Source organism: Hippocampus zosterae, chromosome 13 (genome assembly GCF_025434085.1).
Source record: "Hippocampus zosterae strain Florida chromosome 13, ASM2543408v3, whole genome shotgun sequence".
NCBI lineage: Eukaryota > Metazoa > Chordata > Actinopteri > Syngnathiformes > Syngnathidae > Hippocampus > Hippocampus zosterae.
In genome coordinates, this window is record NC_067463.1 from 17,002,066 (window position 1) to 17,013,222 (window position 11,157).

The 11,157-nt window shown below is 42.4% G+C and overlaps 1 protein-coding gene across 1 annotated transcript; it reads left to right on the forward strand.

Annotated features, from left to right (window-relative positions):
* The first annotated feature begins 1,223 nt into the window (after window positions 1–1,223).
* Window positions 1,224–11,156, forward strand: zgc:175214 (uncharacterized protein LOC557610 homolog). The gene is made up of 6 exons (XM_052084411.1): window positions 1,224–2,433; window positions 4,024–4,177; window positions 6,553–6,595; window positions 6,910–6,951; window positions 8,130–8,212; window positions 10,334–11,156. The coding sequence occupies exons 1-6, from the start codon at window positions 2,409–2,411 to the stop codon at window positions 10,452–10,454; spliced, it is 468 nt and encodes a 155-aa protein (XP_051940371.1). The 5' UTR covers window positions 1,224–2,408; the 3' UTR covers window positions 10,455–11,156.
* The last annotated feature ends 1 nt before the right edge of the window (window position 11,157 follows it).

Below are 11,157 nucleotides of genomic sequence, written 5' to 3' on the forward strand. Positions count from 1 at the left end.
GATTCGCTGATCAGGAGACGGGTGATAGAAAAGGACTGCGTGGATCTGATCACCTGTAAACAGGACGGCAGGTTGCGAGCGTCATGATGTGTCAGCATCAACAACAATGCTTGTAGCGTTTTACTACAGGCTGCTTGTATGCTCTACATCAGGATGGACAATCCAGCTGTTCCTCTGCAATGACACGACTAAGGACAGGGAGGAGGGGGGCTAAATGAAAATGGCTTGGATCCCATTGTTGTCCTTCCCTCCCCCTCGGGGATTAGTGAAGCAGCACTCCCCTTGACCGTCTGACAGCTCGCCCAGTGTACCAGCAGCTGTTCTCCTCCTCAGTGGACTGGCACCAAGGGTGGGAGGGGGGGTTGGTGGTAAGCATGTCTTTGTCCACCTTGCCATTTCTTATTCAGAGGTGATTCTCTTTCATGTTGTCACCTTCATGCATTCCTTCCTGAGTTTGTCCTCTAGAGTCATGATGATCTTTATCTTGTCTGCTCACTAGCCACATTAGGGAAAGCTAGTGAGATAGATCTATTCAGATTTTACTTATTCGCAAAAGGTGATTGGGGAAAGCTACTGGTATGATGGTGGGAAGTTACACACTCATAGAAATTGAAATTACAAAAATAAACATGTCTACTGTTCTAAAATAAGCAGAGGATATATTGACACTTAAGAGGACATTTAACAATACAGGAGGCATACAGTTAAAAATAGAAAGCACGTTGCATCAACTAAGAATATCTGACATTTCACTTCGATCAACACCTCTCTGACAATGTGAATCCAAAACATAAAAAATAAAGCATTATGTTTATAATTCCTTTTGAAGCTAATGTGGTTCTCACTAGATGGTAAAGAGTATCGGATCATGGGAGTGGAATTGGCTCAAAGTAAGCCAATCTGAGAAACGTTGAACAAAACGCACCGTATGCATTCGTGATAGAAAGAAAAGAGCCGATTGGGCATCTGCATGCGATCTGGCTGACATCTACTTGGCAGAAATGACATTGTTTTGTTTGTCAGGACATCAGCCAAGCATGCATGCAGCTGACCGGGGCCTCCCCTCGCTTGACTTTGCTGCAAGAGCCTCTTTTGCTCTCCCTTTCACATACATGAGAGGTGTACGCACACAGACACGTACAGATCAGCATGCTCGCAGGCATCCTATTTGTCAGCGTCTGGCTCATTCTGCCTTCCTTCTGCCTACAGATTGGAGGACAGAGGCAGAGGGAGGGCCAAGGCCGAGCAGAGTTGCGAGGCAAAACGGATGGTCACATGAGCACAGATCTGTTTACAAACCCGAGGCAGAGCGGAGCAGTGCGGGAGGCGTCGGGAGGGAAAAGGCAGACTGCAGGCTCACTTTAAAAAGCATTATGGACAGAGGGAGGACGAGGAGAAGCGTGCCGTGACAAAGCCACTTGGAGGTGCGAGAGACTGATTGCTGCAGATAACACTCTTCACTGACACGCGCCGCCTTTTGTCTTTTTTCGTCTGAAGGAGCGAGCAGATGGTGGGAAGACGAGGATCCCCCTCCCCACTGAATCAAACAAAAACACACATGCACTGAGCGAGAAACAAACTCACACTCAGCAGCAAAAACAGCCATGCCAGCTTCAAGACTGCCTTGCCGAGCGGTCCTCACTCTGTTTGGCCTTTGAGAGGAGCACATCTTTGGCTTCTGGAATACCCTCTGCAACATCAGCGGACCGGAGGAGGAGACAGCAGAGGACATCTGAGGGGGGCTGGGGGGAGAATGAAAGCCGCGAAAATCCTCTGTTAAAAAAAAAGCGGCTTTATGGGGGGAAGACAAAGCAGACTGAAGCCAGATTATTACCTCCATTGATCGACAACTGTCATTGTGATCGGTGGATGACATTGGAGCCAATCGTGGCGGAACCAAACCCACAAGTCATAGAGGGTCTTTGTCTGCTTTGACTGTAAACACTGACTGCGCTGTTGATGATGTTATGACTGCGCATGATTCAGATTTTGACAACAACTTGCGAAATAACCCACGGTATGAGGCAAGTGACAGTTCCAGCTGCACAACAAGATTTCTTTGTCTTCTCTGATGACATCATTCATACTGGCACACAAGAGCACAACAGATTTTTAGACGCGGTCCAAACTCTTTTCCCAAATAGCGCAAGTCTTAACACGGAGGGCTTGATCCAGATTTGGGAAATGCTGGGCCGCACAGACTGCTGAGCCACCAAAACCGCACCTCTCAAGGATTTATGGAAATCTGAGCAAATCTGAAAAACTTAAGGCTTGTATTTGGAGGGGCTCAGCACACAGTGACCGATCGCAGGCACCAACCACGAGTCCAAGAGTTTGGCCTCCTTTCAAGCTCAGCCTTCTTCTTCAAGGGTCTGAATTTATTGCAGCTGCCCCGGGAATCAAATTTCATGCAACCATTCCAATGGTGTAACGGTAAGTGGATTTCTCTGCCGTCTGTTTAATACTCGTAGGACCCAGTACGTATTTTGTGGAGCCTACTTTGAGCTCGTCACCTCAGTTTATGCTTCGTAGTTTACTGGCTTTGCGTGACAGATGGAGCAAATCGCAAAGGCCTGAGTGTTTTGTCTGTGGCAAACGGCGCTCCAAATGAAGTGCATTCAAGTTCATGTTTACTTCAGTCAGACAACTAACCGCAACTGCATATTCCTGATTATTCCGCGACCACAGTCTCCGTTATTGTTTTTGTGTCTGCTTTAGTATTGTGAACAAAAGTTGCGGGGCGCACAGCAATCAGTCCAATCAATAATGTTACATTCCTGCCCGGTCTATGTTTTGATTCTTCAGCGAGACATTTCGGTCAACTCTAAGCTTCCAAATTTGTGAGTGCAATTTGGGGAGAGCCATGTTGCCTTCGAGCAAGACACAAGGAAAAATAATGGCATGCTGAGAAGAGTTTGGTGTGGATGAAGTGGAGAACTCATCAAATAACGTTGATATGAACTCAAACAGAAATGAGGCAGGTCCTCTTTTATGTCCAACTTTACTAACCTCACGTAGGTTCTTCTTGATCATAAAATGCCACAGAGACACACGCAAACATATTATTCAAATATGTCTTCCTAAGAAGTGTGGAAGCTCTTAAAGCTGCGGAGTGGGGACAACCACTTATTTCATTCCATTTTTACTTCCTGTATAGGCCCGGGATCCACATTTTACTCACGTCGTCTATCTCTCATTCAGTTTCCCTGCCCCCCCTTCTTTTAAAATCCCCCAACCTCCAGCTATGTCAAATGATCATACCTCCCACACAGTGCAAGCTGTACCCATTCATTGACTCTGAAGAGAGACACATGGACATTTCGAGACTGGCAAAGAGCCCGCTTGCTGCAAATTAATAGGGTGACATGTGGCTCGTGGAAGTGGGGCTTCCGCTGCTATTGTTTGGCCAAATGGCCCCTTAGTCCCAAGTTCCTTCTCATTTTAAATATACCCCCACCCCCACCCCGCCACCTGCAGCACCCACATTTCTGGGTCTTTCAAAACGAGCACACGCATAGACTGCACTACACAATCCAAGCCCCCCAACCCCCAAATGCTGTCGCACATGCACACACTTGACTACACTACTCTATTTAGTCTGGGGAACAGATGGTGGTGTGTCGGTGTCTGTTCGCTGTGTTTGTCTGCTTCACAGCCAATTAAGGGGTCGCCCTACGAGGGTGAGGGTTGCCACCACTGCCCCACAGCCACAGCTTCATGGACACACTCGCATCCGAGCAGCATCACCGAGTATTTCTGACCAAACAGGAGAAAATCTCCAGTTACGAGGGAATAAGCCAAGTGCCACATGCGCTCGAACCACTGGGACTCGCACGTGCGTTTCCATTATATGACGGCAAACGAATGATGATGATTATGATGATGATGATGAATCTTATTATTCCAAAGCCAGTTTGAGTTCTCAATTCCAGACATCTCTCCAATGACCTGAATTTGATTTAATTTGATTGGATGTATGTGTTATAAACTTGTCGATCTCTCTCTTTTTTTTTTTTTGGGCAGGATGCCTGTGTGGTTTGAATTCTCTGAGCTCTGAACACGACTGCAGCATGACGTCTGACATGTATCACCTGCCCCTCAATGTGTATGTCATCGTACTGGGCATTGGCCTCTTCGTCTTCATGCTGAGTCTCATCTTCTGCTGCTACCTTTTCCGGTAGGTATAAGGGTGAGAATGAAGGTTCTGAATTGCTGGAAAGTATTGGAGAAGTGTATGTGTGAGGGAGAAATGGAGACAGCAATGATTTTTCACCACATTGCCACAAAGTGCACCAGCCAGCCCAACATCTATTGATTTCTTGAGTATGTTCTTTATAGTATGTAGTGTAGTCCTATTGGGAACATCTATTTATATGCTTGGATTCTTTAACGACCGGAAAAACAAACAACAAAACCATAAAACCATCCCTAACATCAAATGACCATGTGACCAAATTTGCAGCTCTTCACACCTCTGTGGTCTGTTTTTTGTTTCGTTAGTTTTTGTCTTGGTCTGTATACACGTGTTTTAGCCTGTTAATGTACAACACAGGTGTCAAACTCAAGGCCCGGGGGCCGGATCTGGCCCGCCGCATCATTTGATGTGACCCGCAAAAGCAAATCAAACATGTTGACTTCTGTGATGCTTACTAGAATGTGGACCGACATTTCAAATTCTCGTAGGTAATACAAAAAAGAGCTATTTCAAGTTTTCTTGTTGCCAAAACCCTCATTACAGTAATTTAAACTACAGTTGAATAAACCATTATTCTTAACTTCCTTATACAGTATTGTTTCACAGTCATAACGTCACTCCCAGGGAACCGGTAAATATAATGTGGCCTGCAAGAGAAATGAGTTTGACACCCCTGGTGTACACAATTACGACATGTTCTTACATTCATGGCCTCTTAAGGTATTATATTTATTTACGTGAACAAATAACGAGCCATTTAACACCTTGTTGAGCAGCTCTTTGAGGAAAATTGCTGCAATTTACAGTAGCCAACGACAATTCCAAAACACCAATCACGTTATGTAAATTGGATCCATACAATTTCAAACATTTATTTTTGAATATGGTAACGAGTCAATTACATGAATAAAATGCACAAAAGACTCAAACTCTACTATAAATACAATGTAAATTCAGTGATAATTAACTCTTTCAGGGACAGCGGTTAGTGCAGTGGACATCTTATCATGCTATAAGGTTACAGGGAGCATGAAAGGGTTAAAATATTCCCATCAATGAAAGATTTCAAAAACAATCATCCATCGCATTGTTGTCGACGTGTATTGCATGATGAAGTGATTTCATATTTATTTGGGATGCTAGAAGCTCACCTGTCAGGCTTTGGAGCTGAGGGTCAAGTCCCGCTGTGGACAAAATGTACAAAAATGGCGAGTCGTCCACATTGCAATGTTGGTCTGCTTCCTAGTGACTGTTGAAGCGTACCGAAGAGCAAAGCAAAGCACGGGAGGTGTTTGCGCACCCCTTTCAGTCTGACCTTGCATGCCTGCATCTGTTCCGTTCTAATGTACTGAGGAGTGTGAGTTTGACTTTCCCTTTGAGAGATGAGATTAAGTATATTAAATTCAATTTAAATTTGAAGGTCGCAATGAAGGAAACGATGTGGCCCCGGGACAAAAATCGCTATAATTATAAACATATGTAGAGTGTGTAGGTTTTGGTTTACGGTGGTAAGGTAGATGCATACATTATTCTATTTTATAGTGGGCACTTGGACAGTGTTCAAAAATGATATTTATCTTGTCTTGCTCTATATTTGAATACTTGAGTATGTGCTACAGGGAAATTCATGTTCATTATCATTTTATGGCTTGGATATGTATTTTAATTGCAGAACAATTGAATAATTATCCCCTCATGTTAATTTCCACAACAAAAGCTCAACATGCAGTCACCATTTGGAGTTTGTGTCAGCTGAAAACAACCGCGCACTCTTTTCGGCTCGGAGTGAACCGGTCGTACGAGAGTTCTCCCGAACTTGCCGTTGGCCGCCATGCCCTTGTTGCTTGTGAGTGTGCGTATCATTGGAATGACAATGTTCAGTAAATATTTTAACAATTTTGTGATTGAGTTTTTCTTTCAAGCATTCATAGTAATTTGTGAAATTGCGAGGGAAGGACCCACACATTCAAAGCCATGAATGCGATTGTACCATGCTCAGTCCCAAGGTAATGTCCGTGACAGAATTTTGAAAAAACACAAATTCAAAGAAACTGCTTTGAAAGTGAATTTCGATAACAATTGACATTTTCCCAGCCAGATTTACAACATAATGTCCCTAACCTGATAACTTGCAAGGCATTATCATCTGACAAATTTGTCCCAGGGGCTAGAGCGCGAACCACATTTCTGGAAGGCCCTTTAATGCTGAAACAATGGCCTAACACATTGGAGGGACACTCATACCTTAGGTCCTCACTTAAAATTTGGGCATAGTTCTGTGCTGGCAAATGTCTTACCACAGTAGATTTCTGCATACCATTAAAGTGCATATTTTGTCTTGTTTGTGGCTTACTCAGGTTGAAACAACAAGGAACGAGGGAGCAGTTCAGCTACAATGAGGTTTGTCACTCACTGCAGTCTCAGCACGTGTAACGGCACACTCTGAGACAGACTCTAAATCCTACCACTGCATGTCAGGCTTTTTTCATTCAGCCGAGCAATATAACACCATCTTCCAGAAGAGTTCATCAGGGTACATTGAATGCAACAATTCTGAAAGTAATATTAGACTAGCTTTTCTATGCATCAAACAGAGGAGTAATATTAGGTCAGTCATGTTAGGATATGGCCCATCGGAGGAAGTTATATTTATGATAGTGCTGAAACTGTATTACATTAAATGTTCATCCTTCCATACTCATTCTTCACTATAGGTGGTGCTGAAGGGAGCAAGCAAGAAACTCAGCCTGCTTGGAGTAAGTCATTTTGCTTTACATGTCATTTACATATGCTACATTAGAACAGATTCGTAACCTTTGTCCTTTGACGTATCAGTGTGCTGCAAGCAATCTCTTACTGGTCACGGGCGTGCTGGAGCCTATCCCAGCTGTCTTTGGGCTGTAGCTGGGGTACACCCTAAACTGGTTGCCAGACAATTGCAGGGCACACATCAACAAACAACAACCACTCACACTCGCAGTCACCCCTGGGGACAACTTAGAATGGTCACCTCATCTATTATGCATGTTTTTGGAATGAGGGAGGAAACCAGAATACCCGGAGAAAACCCATACAGGCACAGGGAGAACATGCCAATCAAATCCACACAGGACGGTTGGAACCCAGTTTCGAACCCCGGACCTCTGTAATGTGAGGCAGATGTGCTAACCAGTTACCCACTGTTCCGCTGCAAGAAATAAAAAGTCACCTAATTGGTCCAAAGATTATGTCTTACTGTAATGTATAGTAGTTCAAGTATAGATCCCGTCCCATTTTTTTAACCAATAGAAGATACAAAACCTGTGTAATCCAATATTTCAGATATTTTTGTCTAGTGGTGTGCTGTGAGATTTTTCAAATGTAAAATCTGTGCCTCGGTTCAAAGAGTGGAACACACTGCATTTGAGCCTATGTGGAGTGCAGCCCATGTTTCTGCCTTCCTCTTTATAAGCCAGGTTGACCTATCTATTCTAACATACTGACGCAGTTCAATCCTCAGATGTAATTAACACGCAACACGCATTTTACTGGCCATGTGCTTGAAATCTCTTTCGTTGATGGCAAATACATACCAAGTGCTTCCCAATCTTCAAGTGGCAGAATTTAGGACTGCTAAGAATAACTGTGCTTTTTATAGATGTTTCATATGAGCATGCTTCTCTGTTTGCTATCTTATAAATGACTGCCTTTAAATGTTTCAAAAGCAGAGGTTGGCGGGAGGCCAAGTTCAGATTTTGAGATTCAAAAATAGAAACAGCTATGAAAAGAACAATGACCGGTCATAACCAACACCTTATGTTATGCACTGAAACAGGGCTACATTGAACTTCACATCATTTTGTTTCTTTGTTTGATTGAGAAGGCGAAGGCTTTTTTGAAGTTACACAATGACACAAAATATGGCCTTACCTCATTGTTGTTCTGGTTTTGGCAGCAAACCTGCGCCGTGTGTCTGGAAGAATTCAGGACCAGAGACGAACTGGGAGTGTGCCCGTGCTCACATGCATTTCACAAGAAGTGAGTGTCTGCAATGAAATTTGGAAACAAACAACCACTTTCGAATATCTTTGCTGTTTAATGTCAAAAGATCTGAAATGTCATTGTTAATATATAGCCAATACAAATCTCTGTTGAAAAACAATAGCTATCATTATAAATATCACATTATTTTAGATAATAAAGTATCGAAAAAGTAAAATGTGCCTTCTTATAATGCAGGGCTATTGAATGAGACATAGTGTTTACCACAAAAGAAAATACCAGAAAGCAAGACACAGCCTGTAGTTCCAGGAAGACAATGCTGATAAAACTTTTACCTTGTTAAACTTTGACGGTTCTGTCAATTTACGTAACAACCTGAGTGAGCTTTGACCTGAGGTGCACGGAACACGTCGGGCACTATTTATTGGGACATTTTATTTGTTTTTACTGTAAATTCCTCTGAGATAAAATACAAGTCAGATTCAATACACCCAATGAAAATGATCTGTCCACCAAAATGTCATTGTTTCATATTTTAGTTACTTTATTTGGAGACAAAGGGGACAACATATTAAGAGAATTCTGTCAGTTTGTTTCTAGTGTTTATTATATTTGTAAAGCTCTTGTATTTAGATGGCACAAGAAGAGGTCCTCGTCTGATCTCACACTGCCACGCACATGATCTTATGGGCAAAATACCTGGACAAGTGGCACGTTTATAATAATACTGTACTGGAACCTGAATGTATTGTTCAAAAATAGTTTTTCCTGCCTAAACGGTTTTCATATATTTTTCAACAAAGTGCATTCCACATCGCATTATTAATAAAATAAGGATTAAAAATGTAAACAGGCAAAAAAACTATTGAGGCAGCTACCACAGCACTTCCGGTTTGTGCTCTTATTTATAAACAACGCGTCTTTTCCGGTGCAATACTTAGCGGCCTGTCGCTAACTTTGTGTTAGCCACACAGCAACATGTACCGTACATTCAAGAACGTCAGATAAAACCAAATATTGTGGTGAAAACAGACTTTTGCTAATCCCAACAATGTGTTTGCACGCAATGAATTAGACTGACACAGTATACTGGCGAACCACCCAACAAACTCACGATATCACGTTATCCTCAAACGTCCGTCTGCGTCACACGTGCCACACTAACCACTGGCGCATGCTCACGGAAGAATATGCATATTAACAATGGTTACAACTCTTGATAAAAATTAACATACACCTTAAAGAATATCACTGTCTGGCCTTTTCAACAGGATAACGACAAGGAGTTTTTGTCATCGGCCCTTCACAATGTGCCACTGAAGCAGGACTGTAGTCAAGTCCACCTTTATTGAATCTCAGTCAAGTCTGAGTCCACAAGGTCCGAGCCCAAGTGTAGATGAGCTCAAGACTAAACCTTAAGATTGAAAAATGCAATTTTCATGACCACACAATTAGAGAAACTTCATTTGCTGCATTAATGTTTAAATGAAACTTAATTACGGTATTCTGTAAATTCTTCACATCACTGTTGCGCAACTTCCCATAAAATGTGGCACTTGTACATCGCTTCCCTTTCACGCTTTAGTCCTATTTATCCAAAACAACCTCAGTAGGGTTTAAGTCAAAAGACAGTCTTATTGTAGGGAAAACTAGAAACAAATACATCTTTGTTTGGGGCAACCTTAATGGCTATTTGTAACCTGTCAGTTCACCTTTGTACCATTTCAAGCTATTCATTACTTGAACTGCTTTACTTTCATGTTTTAATTTTTTTTAATGGAAGAGGCTGGGGGTTGAGACTTTGAAGTTTATAATTAAAACAATGTTTAGTTTCATCACAATTGATCCTAACAGTACAGATTTAAGAGAGACATCAAAAGCAAGTTAATTGCAACAAAGAATAAATACATTTCACAACCATTATTTCGTGTTTATTTTGGAACGAAGACCACTGTATATATGAGCAAATGCTCACAAGTATTTTCTTTTATTTGTGGGGGTAGGCAAGGCACCAATAGCCAGGAATGATCCAGATATTTCCGCTCCAACAAAGCATACATGTATAAATAATTAAATGAAATTTATCGGGGGCTGTGTATCATCGTTAATGAATATGGTTCTTCCTTAGACCTATTAAAACAGTTTCTACCCATTCAGGTGCCTGCTCAAGTGGCTGGAGATCCGCAGCGTGTGCCCAATGTGCAACAAACCCATCTTGCGGCTCCACACTGATGCCCCGCAGGGTGCCGAGGGTCCTATGGAGCCAGAGGAAGTGTGAGGTTGGGAGAGAGGAAACTATACTTCTCTTAGGGGAAAAAACAACAACTCCATTTAAATGACTAGAGATGATCATCTCACAGACCAGACAAAGCCGTTTATGATCCCAAGCAGCTGTGTTGCCGCTGACCTTTGAGCAATATTCTTAGGTGGGAATTGGATGTTGACGGAGGCAAACATGATTTGGTAGGGTCGGAAGATGGGGGAAGGATGTATAAATAAGACATTTTTCATTACATTGGTCCTCGCTTAGCTTCCATATTGCACTGCTCAGCAACAGCCGGACTGGAAAGGAGGCACCGGGACTGCAGCACTGCTGAACAGAAGCGGTACTGAGCAGGAGCAATACTGATACCTCTACCATCTCAGGGGTGTTACCAACCCAGCAAGCACAAACCACGTCAGTCACAACGTAACCCACACAAGCATTTTACAATCAATACTACCACTGTGTAGGTAAAATACTCAAGCAGTCAAGCGGTAGCCACACGCTATGGATGACATCACAATTTCTGGATGACATCATGACCAGCATCAAGGACTTAAGTAGGCAGATTTTTTTTTCAGAGTGTGTACCAAGAACTTTCCTTTAAAAAAAAAAAAAAAAAAAGGATAAAAAACTCATGTGTATGTAATGTACGTAAACGTGTACCAATATATATTGTTATTTTGTATTTGTTGCTTTAAAATAAAATGTCATGTAC

What these genes read in the sequence shown, in the direction of transcription:
- zgc:175214 (XM_052084411.1), top strand. Translation starts at nt 2,409, where the DNA reads ATGCAACCATTCCAATGGTGTAACG. An exon ending in AGAAACTCAGCCTGCTTGGA is followed by an intron (nt 6,952 to 8,129) that starts GTAAGTCATTTT and finishes TGGTTTTGGCAG; the next exon opens with CAAACCTGCGCCGTGTGTCT. An exon ending in TCACATGCATTTCACAAGAA is followed by an intron (nt 8,213 to 10,333) that starts GTGAGTGTCTGC and finishes CTACCCATTCAG; the next exon opens with GTGCCTGCTCAAGTGGCTGG.